General features: G+C 42.3%; 2 protein-coding genes across 4 annotated transcripts; both read left to right on the forward strand.

Moving 5' to 3' along the window:
* Positions 1–1,307: 1,307 nt before the first annotated feature.
* Positions 1,308–4,545, forward strand: LOC112216988 (RAD51-associated protein 1). Its single transcript, XM_042300339.1, has 9 exons — positions 1,308–1,594; positions 1,889–1,935; positions 2,061–2,205; positions 2,947–3,053; positions 3,251–3,343; positions 3,491–3,628; positions 3,736–3,900; positions 4,006–4,158; positions 4,304–4,545. The coding sequence occupies exons 1-9, from the start codon at positions 1,497–1,499 to the stop codon at positions 4,429–4,431; spliced, it is 1,074 nt and encodes a 357-aa protein (XP_042156273.1). The 5' UTR covers positions 1,308–1,496; the 3' UTR covers positions 4,432–4,545.
* A 135-nt stretch (positions 4,546–4,680) lies between these two features.
* LOC112216987 (dual specificity tyrosine-phosphorylation-regulated kinase 4) lies at positions 4,681–16,473 on the forward strand. Of its 3 annotated transcripts, XM_042300337.1 has the most exons (17): positions 4,681–5,093; positions 5,848–5,894; positions 6,150–6,218; positions 6,531–6,673; positions 11,006–11,095; positions 11,991–12,164; positions 12,328–12,442; positions 12,638–12,801; positions 12,927–13,063; positions 13,188–13,328; positions 13,529–13,667; positions 13,823–13,904; positions 14,027–14,199; positions 14,319–14,379; positions 14,873–15,002; positions 15,378–15,568; positions 15,762–16,473. In XM_042300337.1, exons 4-17 carry the CDS (start codon positions 6,671–6,673, stop codon positions 16,037–16,039), a joined length of 1,878 nt encoding a protein of 625 aa, XP_042156271.1. In that variant the 5' UTR covers positions 4,681–5,093; positions 5,848–5,894; positions 6,150–6,218; positions 6,531–6,670; the 3' UTR covers positions 16,040–16,473. The 3 variants fall into 3 exon arrangements, with proteins under 3 accessions (XP_042156271.1, XP_042156272.1, XP_024232940.1); XM_042300338.1 differs by lacking the exons at positions 5,848–5,894; positions 6,150–6,218; XM_024377172.2 differs by lacking the exons at positions 4,681–5,093; positions 5,848–5,894; positions 6,150–6,218; positions 6,531–6,673 and adding an exon at positions 6,738–10,258.
* Positions 16,474–17,557: the final 1,084 nt, after the last annotated feature.

Genomic DNA, 17,557 nt, shown 5'->3' on the forward strand with positions numbered 1-17,557 from the left:
ATAACTTTATAAAAAATAAATCAATTATAAGTGAAAGTCACCCAGTAAAATACTACTTGAGTAAAAGTCTACAAGTATTTGGTTTAAATATACTTAAGTATCGAAAGTAAATGCAATTGCTAAAATATATTTAAGTATCAAAAGTGAAAGTATAAATCATTTCGTATTAATAAAACCAGATGGCACAATGTTTATTTTTTTTAAAATGTACATGGTTTAAGCACTGACATAATTTTCAAACAAAGCACCCCTTAAAAATAAATTAAATGAATAATAATTACAAAAAAAAGCAAAAGCATTCCCGTTTAGTGAGTCCGCCAGGTCAGAGGCAGTAGGGATGACCAGGGATTTTCTCTTGATAAGTGCATGAATTCGACAATTTTCGTGTCCTGCTAAGCATTCAACATGTAACGAGTACTTTTGGGTGTCAGGGAAAATGTATGGAGTAAAAAGTACAGTATTTTCTTTAGGAATGTAAGTGAAGTAGAAGTTGTCAAAAAAAATCTAAAGTTAAGTAAAGATACCCTAAAAAAAAATACTTAAGTAGTACTTTAAAATATTTTTACTTAAGTACTTTACACTATTGCTTTTATATTGCACTTGCTTAAAATGTCAATTTATGTAGCTAAACCTGTACAACTCTAATTAAATTAATGAAGTTGATATTGTTAATTCACACAACAAAATCTAAATGAGCTAATCTAATTTCAGCGATTTTTAGCCCTGAAATAGAGGCCACACATAACACTTGCTACTTCTACAACTTCAATGACATAATTTACAAATCAATAAAAGTAAAGCAGAAAACGATTTCTGTACAAAACAAAAACCCTCGAATTGTTAATTGATTACTGATTGTTGATTAAACTTTTATTGGCAGCAGGTAGCCTAGTGGTTAGAGCGTTGGACTAGTAACCGAAAGGTTGCAGGATTAAATTCCGAGTTGACAAGGGGAAAAAAATATGTCGTTCTGCCCTTGAACAAGGCAGTTAACCCACTGTTCCGAGGCCGTCATTGAAAATAAGAATTTGTTCTTAATGACTTGCCTAGTTGACTAAAGGTAAAATAAAAACTATACTTTGGTATAATCTGATCCTAGACCTGTGTTTATAGATTGGTGAAAGTTGTATTTCTTCTCAGTAGATTCGCCTCTTCTCACCATCACACAGATGGAACAAGGAGGGTTAGTTATAAATATCTTTGGGAAGATCTCGTCTCCTTCTCACAACACATTGGAGGAGAAAGCCAGAGGTCCCACCCCTCTGACATTCTTCTCCATTGGATTTTGAGAAGGAGACGAAGAGAGGAGAGAGGACGCAACGATACTATAGAATTTGAAAATGTCCCTTTGTCTCACACACACGTGAAAAACAAGAAACGACGAATCAACGAATCTAAATCGTGAGATTTGTAATCACATTTTCGGGCGGGATGATTGAAAGTTTGTTTTCGTGGGCCAGAGACCACTGTTGAAATAAATCTGCATAGTATGTTTTATGGCTACTTTTATGATACGATCATTAAAACATTTGAGCAATAATATAATTTTAACCATCGCTAAAGAAAAGAAAACTGATATGGAGCGACCATCGAGGTTTGTAACCAAAGCTTACCTTTTTTTATTAGCTAAGCTTAATTAGCTACAGTAACTTGCTAACGTAACGTTAGTACGAATCCCAGACCGACATTGGTACATTGTGGGAGGCAACCCGTCTGTCTAGAGAGACTAACGTTACTTGATCTTGCAAATCTCGTCACTTATAAGGTGTGTGTGTGTGTGTGTGTGTGTGTGTGTGTGTGTGTGTGTGTGTGTGTGTGTGTGTGTGTGTGTGTGTGTGTGTGTGTGTGTGTGTGTGTGTGTGTGTGTGTGTGTTGTGTTTGTTGACAGGAAGACAAAGCTTGTAAATTATTCAGATTTCCAGGACTTGGCTGATGGTATGTTAAATCCAATGTATTTCATTAATTTATGGTGTAAATAGCCAGTTGGTGTTGCAATTCCCTTCTCCTTTTATGGTTTGTATGTAATCATGTGTCCCACTGTTTCTGATCATGTGAAACAGATGATGATTTTGCCTCTGTGAAAGCACCACCCAGCAAAAAAGCCAAGGAGAGTGTGAAAGAGCCAGCGCAGGAGAAGAGCAAGAAATCTTCAAACAAGGCCTCCAGTCAAGAGACTAGCTCACAACCCATAGGCCACAAGAACAGGTAGGAAGTGGAATCAGAAACAAGCAGAAAGAACCCTTAAACGTTTATAAAACAACACATATATTCAATAGAATTACTTGTTGTTTCTTTGTTCCTCAATATATATGTTGTGGAGACAAAAGGTATGAAACATTCTTAACAGTTTTGTAGTGTGTGACAGCAGCTATGCAAACAGAAGCATGCATTCAGAACACAGCCACTCTGAATGTCTTTGTTGCCCTCAGTCAGTGCCCCTTCACCTTATTCTGCATAGTGAGAGATAAACAATAACAAATAGCCAGTTGCAGGCAGTATTAGGGACACTGTGTCTAGATGGTGTATGTAATGACATCATGCTGACCACTGGCCCAGAGAAGAACTCCATAAATCAGTGCTCAAACTCAAATGAGTCTTTTAGCCAGATGCGTTGCTTGTGATCTGCCATGCATCAAATCACAAAAAGTCACAAGGTGTGGTGAATCATTGGCAAGGTCTCTGAGGCCAGTGGCAGTAGGGGTGTTTTGATGTGTCATGGTGATAGAGTCAAAGTCTCTCTGAATGTAACCTTGTGATCAATCTGCTCTATGTTGATCAGTATTGTCGGTGAGACTTCAGCACTGCAGGTCAGGATGACCAGAATTCAACTACACTACACATATCACGTGTTACATGTTAGCTTTGTCACACTTTTGTCACATGTCCCTTTGAGAAGGCCTTTAATGTAAAATATGCTAACATCAGAATTGTACCTGTGTTTTTCAGGAAACCATTGGATGAGAAGCTGTATGACAGAGATTTGGAAGCAGCTCTTACTCTGTCGTTGCTTAAAACCACCGAGATAAATGAGGAAAAATGTTCTTATAATCCAGGTTTGCATTTGATTGTTGATTCTTAACAACTGGTGTTTGAAACATTGCTGTTCAACAGCAATTTGGAGTGGTTTGGCTCCATGGTAGTTTTATCACAATATGCACATACATACAGTAGAGAATGGATGACTCACATTTCTCACTCACTGCCAAAAATGATTTGCAATTGAATTTTGTTTTATTCTATGTATTTTTAGAAAAATATGTCAAGAATCAACCACAAAGAGATGGTGAAAATCTGGATCCATCATTACGCCTTTCCAACTCCAGTGTGGACATCAACCTTTTAGGTATTTATTTTTGATATCTCAAATGCATGGGTGGTGATGCTACACATGCCCACCACTGCCAAATCTATTTAATATTATTCAATCAAATGCCTTTGCATCTCACAGTCACTAGTGATCCCTTTGTGATTAGATCCTCTCCTCCCTTAGGCCTTGACCAGATCACGAATGATCGGGGATCCCCTTGCACCCCCTCCAGACAGAGGAAGGCAGCTTCCAAGGCTACAGAGCAGCAAAGGAGCATGCTGAAGGATGACGATGAGGACTACAATCCCAAAGGGACACCAGGTTGTCATAGCAACCCAAAAGCATAGGCTCTTTGTTTTTCTACATTCCAGGTATTTCATGACACACATTTGTTGCGTACTGTATACTGAATATTCCTTTCTATTCAGATTCAGAGAGTGATGTTGATTTCAGTGATCCAGCTGAAAGTGATGATGATGAGTTCACAGTAAAGAAACCAAAGAAAAAGAAGACAGAAGAGAAGACAGCCAAGAAGGAGCAACCAAAAGCTAAACAGCCTTCAAAACCATCAAAAACCAAACCACATTTGACAGGTACTTAATAGCTTTAGGAACTATGAACTGCCATTCTAATAACTCAATCTTTTTATGCTCCCAGCCTGCAGAGTTTCAATCAAATTGTCCTTCTGTTCCTTACAGGGACTCCCAGTCTAAAAACTCCCACCTTAGGTAGAAGTCCAACTGCCAAGCCAGCCTCCGTGCCCAAGAGGTCTCCTGGCACTTCTCCTGTCTCCAGACCTGCAGTCTCTGGCAGTCCAGTGGGGGGCAGAATACCCAAGTGGAATCCTCCAGGTAAGACTGACTGAAAGGTCAAGGAGGTCATCGTAATCTCATAAGCAGGTGTAGGACTGCATGTTTGTTAACAAGGTTGTGCCTTGTATTCAGGCATTTTAAGACCCAGTTCACCCATTATTTTTATCATACAACTTGTCATCAGGTCACGTTGGAAGAAGTCCCGGCTCATCACAGAGTGCCCCAGTGAAGTCTCCAGGGCAGGGTCTAAGACTTGGACTGTCTCGCATGGTGCGGGTCAAACCCCTTCACCCCAGTGTTGCTAGTCACTGACCCCACCTATCTATTAGAGGGGCTCTGTAATTGACAATTCACTTTCAGGATTTCTTTTGTAATCCTCTAGATCTGTCTATTTTATAAGAGGCATTAAAATTGTACTGTAAATTACTATTAGTCTGGGGTCGTACATGCTCTCCTTTTTATAACAGCTCATCTTTTGGACCATTTGACTTAACAAAGGACAATTCCCAACTTATACTGTTTTTTGGCCTACAACAAAGCCTTCAGATTTCAAACCCTTTTGTGTGTTTTATTATTTCAAAGAGAGTTTGTCTTCTGTCTGTTTTTAGTTTTCACTCCAACATGTCAATTAAATGGCACTCTGCTGGATATAATTATCTTAAAATGCAAAATTATCATTGTTAAAGTGGCAATCAGTTGAATCAACAACAAAGCGGAGACCCCGCCCCCGTTTTGGTAAAAAGCTGAGGGATGAGGCTGGAGAAATGTAACAACTCTGAAATTCATAGACAAAGCTGTGGATGTAAGGACTGACCACCCGTGATATCAAAACTAGTTTTAACCATGTTTTGAGGCTATATACCCAATGGGCAAAAACTGGTTGAATCAACTTTGTTTCCACGCCATTTCAACCCAAAAAATATGTGATGAAGTTGAATCAACGTGAAAACGGATAGGATTTACAAAAAGTCAAGGTAAGGGCATTATATATTTTCTTCACCCAACTTTTAACCTAAAACGACATGACATTTGTTGTTAATTTTATGTTAAATTCGCGCAAATGTAAATAAAAACGAGAAGTTGAACTGAAGGCTGCCCAGTCGGTAGTGTTTGTTTGCATTTAGTTGATTTATTGTTTCTGTCACAAACATTGGAGTAAAACAGCTTATTTTAAAAGTAAACTAATGGATGTAGCAACTACAGAATGGCCCTTTATATAACGTTTTACCCTGATTTTACTAACATCCAGTAGAATAGGCAACGTATGTATTCTATTTGTGTTTAAAGTTTTGTGGATTTTGTTCAGCGAAAGCTTTGTATAATGTGTAAATATAAAACATTAAAGATTCAATATAAACTATACGTTTTTATGTAGTGAGCATGTTTCCAGTATCGCCTGTATAGGCCCAAATGAGTTTGTGCAACATCTCCCCTGTGGTATGGAACATTGTGGACAGTTGTTTTTTGAGTGAATGATAATGCTCATTTCTCCCAAAACCAGAAATGGAAAGTGAATCACTAAACATTATCATGATTTTTAGCGTTACATAATGCGTTGTTTTACGTGTTAATTTCACTTTTAGCGCTGATCAGTCAACAGCGCGCCGCCGTCAGTCCGAATGTATCTCCATTACGAAATCATAATGACATGACGCGTATGTATGCATAGTCAGTTTGACCATTGCGTTTGACTGAGTTCAATATTTCGTTTACTATGTTACCTTGCAGCAGCAAACACCGAACATGAGCGAAGTAAATCCATCCAATGAGCGAAAGTAAGTGAATTAGTTGTATGACTTCCATTTACGATTTTGTTTAACAATAAAAATTAAAAAATAACTGTGAATTTGCCTAATTTTCGAGTGCATTTTCTATTTTTTTCATTTCAGTCAGGGATAACAGACAAATATGATTTTAAAAACTTGCTCACAAAAGACAATTCCACTATTTTTACAAAAAAAAAGCCCTGGATGTCAAAAATCTTCAGACTCTTTAAACCTCTCAAGTTGATGACCTTTCTGTTTCAATAGGAAAGAAATTAAATATAAATTGAAGAGACTTATCGAAAACAGGAACCAACTTCTCCCATTGTTGAAAAGGTACTGTATTCCACTTGATATGTATAATATAGACATTTAGCAGACACTTAGATTATGTCTTGACCACCTGAGATCAGCCCACAATCCAACAGTCAGATTTGCCTAACAAAACTTCAGCCTTGGATCCAACTAGGCCTACCACAGGAAGAAGGTAAGCTTACCCTAGTTACATTTCAATCCTCTGGCAATTAAAAAAAGACCATATATTGATATCTGAGTAGCACAGTCTCTGCACAGGCTGAATTCTATGCAATGCTGCAGTTCCAAATAATTGAAACAGTAGTCAGTATCCTCTGTGACTGTGATCTGCAGTAGGCTACCTGGGATTTGGGATACAAATAGCTGGACCACTGGAGGACAGGATAGGAAGTGTGGAATGAAAAAAAGCCACCAAGAAAAGAAGAGTGGGAGACTCCCTGATCCAGTGGTGGAATCAAAGCCAGGAATATGAAATGGTGAGAGATTATGAATTCCCTCTACACGCCATGCACTAAGGAAACATCTCCATGCTACTAGATATGTTGTTATACAGACTTCTCTGATCAAATGTCTATTTAGGACTGCTGGCTGCAGCACGATCTGCCACAAACTCTGGAACATACTATCAGAACTCAACTGGGGCTGATGATGAAAGTGAAGAAAAAAACATGAGCATTGCTTGATTTAAAGCTTGCTTTCATTGGTTCCTATTGGACTCAAAATAAACACCACATTATACATTTTGTTTCAGGTAAAATGCTCATGACTGTACATTGTTCCCATATGTGGTTGCAAACAGTGGCAGCTGAAAATGGCCTGTTAGAGCACTAGCCCATTGCCCTCGGCAGGGGGTGGAGGAGGTGACGTAAACCTGTCTTGGCTTACCTGGCTGACATTGAGCCAGACTGCCTGTCTCATCTCCAGCACCATGGACAGCGGACAGGGGAACAGACAGTGCAGCTCACCCCACCCCACCACATGGCGGATGTGCCGACAGATGGTTCAGAGTGGCAGACAATGCAGACAGGTCGCTTACACCGTGTTCAGGGTTTATGGGGAGTGATAAGCCAAAGGCGTTGGGTGCTCTACAACATGTTATACATGCTATATAGACAGTCCACTGAGCAGTCATTTTATACATGACGATGGACATTTCTGTTGACTTGTCTGTGGTGTGTGTCCGGTGTTTTCCTGGTCTAAGTATTTAGTTGGAAATTGGAAATGAAGCATCTTCTAATCCTGAAGGCTACATTTTATTCTTTAAAGTGCCCCCCCCCCCCATTGTATGTTGTGGAGTTAAATCTCTCTTGCAGCACAAAGAAAAGCAAGTATGTGCATTCTCTGACCCCTTGTAGCTAAGTCAAATAACCCACACATTCCCAGAGGAAAGAACCTGAAAGGTAGCCCACTCTGTCATTCACTTCCCGTTCCTCAGCCACCGCCTGCCTGAGGTGTCTGTCTGCCTGCCTGCCTGTCTGGGACAGTTGTGTCACCACCACTGCTCAGTCAAAAGGATAGAGTTCACTCTGACCAGCAAGGTTAGACTGGTTCTGACCCCTGACAGACAGCACTGTTTAGGGTAAAGCCAGCAGCACCATATTAGTCTACTCAAGACAATATTTTGTCTATCTGACTCTGTATGCAGATAGAAGCAGATACAATCTGTGTTATAGTATGAGTCCTTGGGAAAGGCCAGCTACACAGGCCAAGCCTGTCTGTCCCCGGCCTGTTCTGGGACATGAAGATGACAAGGTAAGACTCTAAACAGGGCTGATTACTAATGCCTGTTTTGTCTTTATTTGGATCAGCAGTGAAGAGGTGGTTGTTATTGAATGCTATTTGTTATTGTTGGATTTACCTTGGATTCGATCATAGAAATTCATACTGCATGAAGGGCATTTGGTTTGTGTGTGTGTGGAGGTCTTAACAATAAAGATGTAGGCTTGGCCACTGTGTTTTAGTTATATTGCTATAGTTAACACTGCCTTGTGTGCTCTCAGAGTTGTGTTGCTATTGATGTCCACCACAGTGCTTATGCTCCTAGCTCGGCTCCTTCCAGAGTGGTTTTCCTCTGTGGCAGTCAGTCTAGGGCAGGCTACTAATGGCATTTAGCCTGATCTGGATTAGACCAGTGGGTGGTCCCTCCATACTCCTTAGCCTTAGATACCTCCTACTACTAAAGTTAGAGAATAAACACCCACCTACAACAACACAGGTCTACTGGTGCACTCCATCATGCTGCAGGAAAAACACACCTTTGTTTCCATTAGAAAATAAAAAGGGCTATGTTTTACCTTTGTGCAATTTTTCCCAGTTGATCTAGTGTTATAAGCCAAAAAATAGTGTGGACAATGACCCTTTGCCCAATTACCTCAACTGTACTATTGGGTATAACTGCTACACTGCATTAAGAAAACACTTTAGCCTATAGCCATGAACAGATAAAGGCTGGAGGCTTACTAGTGAGGACTGGTTGTGACTGTATGCGCATCTTCAATATTATGGACTGAAGCTGGAAATCATATCACCATGGAGACTGCAGCTTGTGTAATGGCAAAAAAAAACATATATGGATGGTATATCAAAGGTGAGAGAAATACACTGGGTAGCAATGAAAAGAAAACAGGTATTTTCTGTCAGCACTGATAAAAACGTGTTATGAAACGACCAGTTATGTAGTCGTGTCTACCCCGAGATGGCTGACCGTGCCGACGTAGGCTTCAGTAGAACATACTGTACCACCCACTTCACGCTTGGGGTATGTAGGATGAATCATATGAAGGTGGAGATGGCTCTCCTCCACATCTCAAAGGATTCTCCACTCTGGATGAGCTAGCACACGGTTTGCCTTGATGTGTAATTTCCTTTCAATTATAAGGTGTGTGTGTGTGTGTGTGTGTGTGTGTGTGTGTGTGTGTGTGTGTGCATTCGTTTTTTACAGTACAATTTTGAGAAGTGAGGGCATGCCGGTCCTCACTTATAAAAAGGCTGTTTTAGGCTAAGGTTTAGGGTTAGGAAAAATATGATTTTAAATGGCAATCAATTGTTGGTCCCCAAAAAAGTCCTTACAAGTATAGTAAGACATAGCTGTGTGTGTGATTTAAAAACTGATCCAATGATTAAGCATTTGATGATTTAGTACTGTTTTTGACAATTGCATTTGTTGAACTAAATATCTTTACAAATGTAAAGTTGTTGTGAATCATTAAATATTCGATGTTTAATGTGGTTATTTCGATGGTACCTTCGTGGGAGACTAAAGTGAAGTAGTAATCAATAACCTCAGATGTGTGGTTGCTACTCAGCAGTGTTTCTCTGACTTTCAGTTCCCGGACAGTGAGTCTGACACGTGAGCATTGAACCAGTGTGGGTGCATCCCATTCTCTACAGTAGGCCTGCACGATGAGATAAAATACCGCGAAGACTGAACCCAAGGATTTGGGGACTTAAGAAAAAGTGGTGTCATACAGGGGCTAGAGAGAGGCGATTTGTTGTTGTTTGAGCTTGGTCACAAACTATCGATGGATTTTGTTTTGCTGGAGGATTTGGCAAATACTGTACATGGTTCTATAGGCTACCAGCAACATAACGGGTTTACGCGCAATGTTGATTCTCATGCTTGGAAAGTTATGACTGAGGAGTCTGCGGAGTTGGACAGTTGAATGAATTGACAAGTAATCTATATCGGGAGTCCACGGTGTCGCTTGTCGATGTGAAATAAACTGTGACCGTAGAATACCCTAACAGGTGGCTCTCCGACGATATGCGCGTCAGGCTAACAACAGCGTGCACACTCGCCATAATCTTCGGCTGACAAAGCTTTTTCCAATATTACAGTCCGTTCATTACTATTCAGCAGCACTACTCTGCAATTTCCACCGGGCCCCAACGTCGTTTTGATGCGAAGCGGAATATTGGTTTCTGCGTTTACTCGGGAATAAAATTGAGCCTGGGAATGTTTTCAAGCTGTGCGCTCACCTGGACCAAGTAGGAGTGATTTATCGATGATAATTGGAATTCACCCGGGTTATAAAGCAATGTTTCCAGAAATTCATATCAAGGTGAGGTATAAAGAATGCTATTGCTTTGTTTTGTGTAGCTTATTGGATACAAATTCAACATTAGCTTTTTTGCATTTGGTTTTATTTCACAGTACTGTATTTGGAACCTCTCTGCACTCTTTAAGTGTACTGTACAGACTGTACTGGACAGACAGTAATTAGGTCTGAAAACACTTTCCAGCGGATTTCAGAATCAGATGTCAATGTGTTGACATAATTACTCCCATGGTCTCATGGTTCCACTGACCTTCAGATGGACTAACCCACTTTAATCCCCATGATCTACAGCTTGGTGTGCTCAGGAATGGATCATTAGCTTCCTGGGGTCTACTGGGTTAATATGATCTGTTCGTCATGGCTGACACCTAGCTGGTGTCAGCACTGGATTCACAATATATTTGGGCTACTGCACATTTTTATATTGCAGTATTCAAAAACGGGCTTAATGTGTCTACTGTAGCCATAGTGGAATACCCCCCCCCCCATGCATTTATGCAGTATTGACTACAGCTGCATATGAACCACATGTGAGAATCATCGCTAGTTCTAAAAATACATTGTAATTTAATTACAACGTTGGCCTTCATAGATTTTCTATATGCAGTTGGTGTGTGTGTGCATGTGTGCACGTGTGAGTGCTGGGGCCAAGCAAAATAATGTGTGCCTATGTGTAGGTGTGTGCACGAGTGTGTTCATCTTCAGCTAGCTCATATTATATGACATCCTTTTTTCGTCCAATCCCCACAGGCAGGGAGGCCCGACACCTACTCCCAGCAACACAAACTCCAGCCTGAATGCACACGCCTTGGGTCCAGCCGGGCCTACCAGCAGCAGCAGGTAAACCTACTCCCTGGTCCTCCAGTATTTTGCTCTTGTTTGTGGGTGTGCGGGGGAATACGATGACTGTGTCATGATCTGGTCGTTGTGTGGGAGTACTGTGACTAGTGTGAGCTGTGGGGGAATACTGTATGATGCAACTGCCCAGCCAGCACCTATGAAAAGATGGAGCAAGGTAGTTATCACCAGTTGTGAATTGTGGATCCTGAGTTTTAAGATTAACAGTAATTTTCCTTATCCCAAACAATTCAATGTTCATAATAACAGAGTGTGAAAACGTGCAGAGGTAACTGTCTTCGGTACCATGTTGCTATATATAGCTTTTTATGAATAATTTATCTTGCAGATACTGCAGTAAAGCCCTGGAGATTAAACAGTGCATTCTATAAATAGAAATTCTCCTCTCGATTTGGCAGCGCTGTTTCAGTTCAAATCAATAAGGCCACGAGAGCCATACTACTGTAACTGCAGCACAGCTCTATTCAGTCAGAGGTGATGCCCTCGTATAGCTTAGCCTTTTGGGCAGCTTTCGAGAGGATGTGTTGCATAGAGTACCGAGAAAGACTAGCAGCCTATAAACAAGAGAGAGTGAAGGAAAAATACATGGAGAGAGAGAGACTCCGAGTCGGGCTGCAGTGAAAGCTTCTGTCGAAAAGCAGACCTCCAAGGCTTTAGACCCTGCTTCACTCTCGCCCTGGCACGTAACTCTATGCCCTTTCTGGGCACCACAGGCCACTTGCCTCATTACTGAATCGGCAGGAATACTAGAAACACCCAGTGCCTCAAACCTCGTTATGTAACAACACCTGTATTGTCTGTTTGATTTAACCTAGATGACCCTCTAAATATGGGTCCTTCTCTCTCTGCCTCCCTCTCTCTCTTGTTCTGGCTGTAGAACTGTGGCTCGGGCAAAGGCACTCTGCCTAAGCTGGATGCTAAGCCCTTGGTTGTAAACAATGCCAAGTACCATCACCAGTCCGAAAGCATCCTGCCCCACATCACCAGCAAGGGGCTGCAAAACACTTGTGATAGGCAGCTTTCAGGAACCAGGCACCAGGAAAGCTTCCAGGTGAGTCCTTGTTACAATTAGGCTAATCTCTTGGTATTATGTACTTAGAGCCTAGTATAGTGAAGCAATGAAACATTCCACTGAGAAATTATAACAGTGTTAAATTGTTTTCATGCAAAACCTCTGCAACTAGTTAATTTCCTGTATGTTTTGTAATTGACAGGAAGACAGATTACAGAGCTCCACAGTGGAGAGTCTGCCAGAGTCCATCAACAGGAAGAACAATCAGGAGCAGGAGAGGAATATTGAGGGACACAATCTGCCCATGTCTCCTGCAGGTGTGTGTGGGCTAAGGGTAGGACTAGGCCTGCGTTGGAGAGTGGGGAAGCGTTGATGGAAGTTGCTGGTGTTGGCGTTTAGTATTGGCAATTCTAAAGGAGAAAGAGTTTTCTGTCCCTTGATCTTATTTTATCAGGAAGAAACAAATGCAAACTGGGATTTGCTGACAGGAATTTCCTTTCCCTCCTATACAGAGGTCCTGAAGGCGTTCAAAGATCGTCTGACGGAGCATGAGCAGGAGGAGATCATGGACTACTCTGAGGTCTGGTACCTGGGCCTGGATGCCAAGAAGATGAAGGGTTCCCCCAGCCTGCCACACAACTCTGGCTACGACGATGAGAGCGGAGGGTATCTGAAGGTAACATAAAATGGGCACAAAGATGGCAGTAAAGAAACTGTGAATTTCAGAACCAGTTTTAGTGCCATATAGAGTGAACTTTTAAAAGTATTGCCTTAAAGTAAATTATGCCCTTTTCTCTGCAGGTCGCGCATGACCACATAGGCTTCCGGTTTGAGGTGCTGGAGGTGATCGGGAAAGGATCCTTCGGACAGGTCCTGAAGTGCCTGGATCACAAGACCACTGAACTTGTCGCCATCAAGGTCATTCGCAACAAGAAAAGGTGACTAACGCCACCAGCTAGCTAGCATATCGTAGTACAGCTGGGTTGTCCAATACCAACCTTTCACTAATAACATGCTATGACACATGTTATAACACTGCTTTTCTGTTATGATTGGCTGCAGGTTCCACCACCAGGCCATGGTGGAGTTGAAGATCCTGGATGCGTTGAGAAGGAAGGACAGAGACAACCAACACAACGTCATTCACATGAAGGAGCACTTCTACTTCCGGAACCATCTCTGCATCTCCTTCGAGCTCCTGGGGTAGGATTGATGGACACTGACACTGTAGGGCCAAAGATAAGATCATATTCAGAAATACAATAATACCCTTTTGTTATTTGTTGATTTAGTTCAGGAGAGAATACTTCTGCTATATTTCATACACAGGAGGTAAACATGTAGTATTAAGATTATTTGGTCATTTAAATCTAAAGGATGTTAGCTTATCTTTGACCGTGCAGAGTGAACCTGTACGAACTCCTTAAGAAGAACAACTTCCAGGGCTTCAGCCAGATCCTGGTGCGCCGCTTTGCCTACTCCCTCCTCAAGTGCCTGCAGATGCTGCACAAAGAGAAGATCATCCACTGTGACCTAAAACCGGTATGACCCCTAGCCATGACCTTTAACCCCTAACCACCTTAACATTACATAATGAAAAGTGAAGCATATTTGCAAACATATTCCTTGTTGGTTCAGTTTAATGGTGCCACAGGAGATGGAGAGAATGTGCTCATACTTGGGTGTTTATTTTCCAGGAAAACATTCTTCTGTCACACAAAGGCCAAGGCAACATCAAGGTCATTGACTTTGGCTCCAGCTGCTACGAGCAGCAGAGAGGTGAGTGTCTTAGTTTGTATGTTTTCTAATGTAAGGTTGGATCAAGTAGGTAAACAGGGGGCACAACCTCATTATAGCATCACATTATAGCATACCTAATTCCTGGCTCTCCTCCTCCACAGTTTACACCTACATCCAGAGCCGCTTCTACCGTTCCCCAGAGGTGCTCCTGGGCCATCCCTACAGCATGGCCATCGACATGTGGAGCTTTGGCTGCATCCTGGCTGAGCTCCTCACTGGCTTCCCCCTCTTTCCTGGGGAGAGTGAGATGGAGCAGATTGCCTGCATCATGGAGGTACCTACCTAGTACCTACAATATCATGTTCTCTTTGTTAATGGCTCTTTCAACCTTGTGGTTTGGCTAGCAATGTTGATGTATTACTCACTGTGTGTGTTTGTCTGATTTGGTCTCAGGTACTGGGAATGCCTCCAACTGATTTCTTGTCAACAGCGACCAGGAAAAGGCAATTTTTTGGTAAGCATTTTTGATCTAGTGCAGTTACATGGTTTTCTCTTTGACTGTTTGATGGAAATTCTGTTTAACCGAGACCTTTCACTTCTACTGACGTACCAATAGGATCACAGTTAAACGTATACATTTCTGATGTAGGGATTTGCATAATTTTAGTGTCACAGGGTGTTTAATTAAGCAATAAGCCTGAGGGAGTGTGGTATATTGGCCATATAACACAGCTGAGGGCTGTTCTTATGCACAACGTGAAAGGGAGTGCCTGAATATCAACCATATACCACAAACCCCCGAGGTGCCTTATTGCTATTATAAACTGGTTACCAACATAAATAGAACAGTAAACAAGTATGTTTATGTCACAACTGTGGTATATTGTCTGATATACAGACGGTTGAAATGCTGTTTCAGCCAATCAGCATCCAGGACCCAAACTACCCGGTTTATAATTCTTAGTAAGAGATCCTCTTGTTGATAATCACTGGTTGTGATTGTGCAGATTCCAAGGGCAACCCCAGGAACATCACCAACAGCAAGGGGAGAAAGAGACGGCTCAACTCCAAGGATCTGGCCAGTGTCCTGAAGACCAACGATCCTCTCTTTCTGGATTTCATCAAACGCTGTCTCACGTATGTACTGTACACCTGTCAATAACACAGCCATAGAATCACCCAATCTCAAATATTACTAATAGTAAGGAATCATGTTAAACTGTCAGGTGAAGTGAGCCCTCTTTCGCCTCCAGGTGAGGCCCATTGAGATTGAAATCCACAAGGAAGTCCAGTGTGTGGTTTTACCTCTGGTTCTCACTAGAATAATCTCATTTGCATCCTCCTTGCATCCTCTCTTCTCTCTACCGAGATCCATCTCAAAACCCAATGGAGGAGAAGGTCACAGGGGAGGGACCCGTGATTTTCTCCTCCGATCGGTTTTGAGAAGGAGAGAGGACACGAGGAGTATGCAATTGGGATTTTCCCTCTGACTGACTCTCTTCTCTCTGTCAGGTGGGACCCTAAGAAGCGCATGACGCCCGACGAGGCCATGCAGCATGAGTGGATCCAGGAGGCACGCTCCAGCAAGTTTCGGCCCAAGACCCGCACTGTGAGAAGGCCCAACGAGAGCCTCGGCAACGTGGAGAACAACAACAAGATAGCGCAGAATATTTCCCACAAACCAGCCCTTATCAACAGGATAGGTAAGAGGAGCCGTCATCTATCATACTACCACCATGCCTTCTCATACGTATGTGTTTGCATGTGGGAAAAAAACCTTCACTAGGCATTTTTTACACTTTGAGAGTGGCAGATTGACACAAAGACTAAATTGACTCCACATCTCTATGATGTACATAAAGTAACAGGCATCTTACTTCCCCCTCTCTGACGCAGTTGACAAGGCATTCTCCAGCCCGTTCTCCAACGCCACAGACAGGCCCAAGAGAGAGAACTCTGTGAAGCCGGCGTCCGATGAGCGCTTGCGACCAATCGGGGCTTCGGCTGAGGGCCAGATGGGCGAGGGCAGGACCAAGGGCACCAGGGCTGTTAGCAGCAGCAAGCAGGAGGTACCCAGGGAGAGATCAGTCCACATTGTCATCAGGCCCCCGCTGGAGCACACTGCAGACAGTGACAGTCTGGAGCACCAGCAGGGCCTGTCCCCCATCACATAAAGGCCCCAGGGACAGAGGGCTTGAGGCTGGGAGGGGGTTGAGGGGAGGGGGGATGCATAGGTCACATCAGGGTTAATATCAGAGGTCAAACGTAAGACACATATTAATAACATTAAATGGGGGTCATGGTTGGAGTATATCCTGTTTTGTAGATGTAGTGGGTTATCAATTTGTTATATTTGTGCTACACTATATAATTTATTTCCTTGTCCAATCACATGTTTAGTGCTTGGACTCTGTCTAGCTGCAGGAGATGTCTTTGGAACACAGTCTTTGGTGGGTCTTTTGGTAATGAGCTGTGTATCAGCAACAGTTTTTTTATTTTTATTTATTTTGTATTTTTTATTTCACCTTTATTTAACCAGGTAGGCCAGTTGAGAACAAGTTCTCATTTGCAACTGCGACCTGGCCAAGATAAAGCATAGCAGTGTGAGCAGACAACACAGAGTTACACATGGAATAAACAATTAACAAGTCAATAACACAGTAGAAAACAAAGGGGGGAGTCTATATACAATGTGTGCAAAAGGCATGAGGAGGTAGGCGAATAATTACAATTTTGCAGATTAACACTGGAGTGATAAATGATCAGATGGTCATGTACAGGTAGAGATATTGGTGTGCAAAAGAGCAAGTAAATAAATAAAAACAGTATGGGGATGAGGTAGGTGAAAATGGGTGGGCTATTTACCAATAGACTATGTACAGCAGCAGCGATCGGTTAGCTGCTCAGATAGCTGATGTTTGAAGTTGGTGAGGGAGATAAAAGTCTCCAACTTCAGCGATTTTGCAATTCGTTCCAGTCACAGGCAGCAGAGTACTGGAACGAAAGGCGGCCAAATGAGGTGTTGGCTTTAGGGATGATCAGTGAGATACACCTGCTGGAGCGCGTGCTACGGATGGGTGTTGCCATCGTGACCAGTGAGCTGAGATAAGGCGGAGCTTTACCTAGCATGGACTTGTAGATGACCTGGAGCCAGTGGGTCTGGTGACGAATATGTAACGAGGGCCAGCCGACCAGAGCATACAGGTCGCAGTGGTGGGTGGTATAAGGTGCTTTAGTGACAAAACGGATGGCACTGTGATAGACTGCATCCAGTTTGCTGAGTAGAGTGTTGGAAGCCATTTTGTTGGTCTTCTCTGTTATTGCAGTAGTCACAAATGGACTTACTGCATCTAGAATGTGGCCACATTCACTTGTCATAAGCTTGGAAAGTAGCACAGGTCACTTGCATTAGTTTAAAATGGGATCCCTTAGCTTAGAACCCAGATCAATGCCCAGATTGGCCTGTTTTCCACTCTCGGTCTAGCCAGGTTAGGCCGAGCCACATTTAATGTCATTTTGCCAGAGGTTTAAAGCTCTTTGAGTAGGCTAATTCCCTGCACGTTTTCTACTGGCATTGACGTTTTGGCTTTGACAACACAGACGTCTGACCCAAAATATACACAGGTTAAGCCCTGCCCCCTGTTTGCACTGAAATACGCATGGCAAGCCCAAGGAGTTGCCCGTGCCATGGA

The sequence above is a fragment of the Oncorhynchus tshawytscha genome, linkage group LG17 (genome assembly GCF_018296145.1).
Source record: "Oncorhynchus tshawytscha isolate Ot180627B linkage group LG17, Otsh_v2.0, whole genome shotgun sequence".
NCBI lineage: Eukaryota > Metazoa > Chordata > Actinopteri > Salmoniformes > Salmonidae > Oncorhynchus > Oncorhynchus tshawytscha.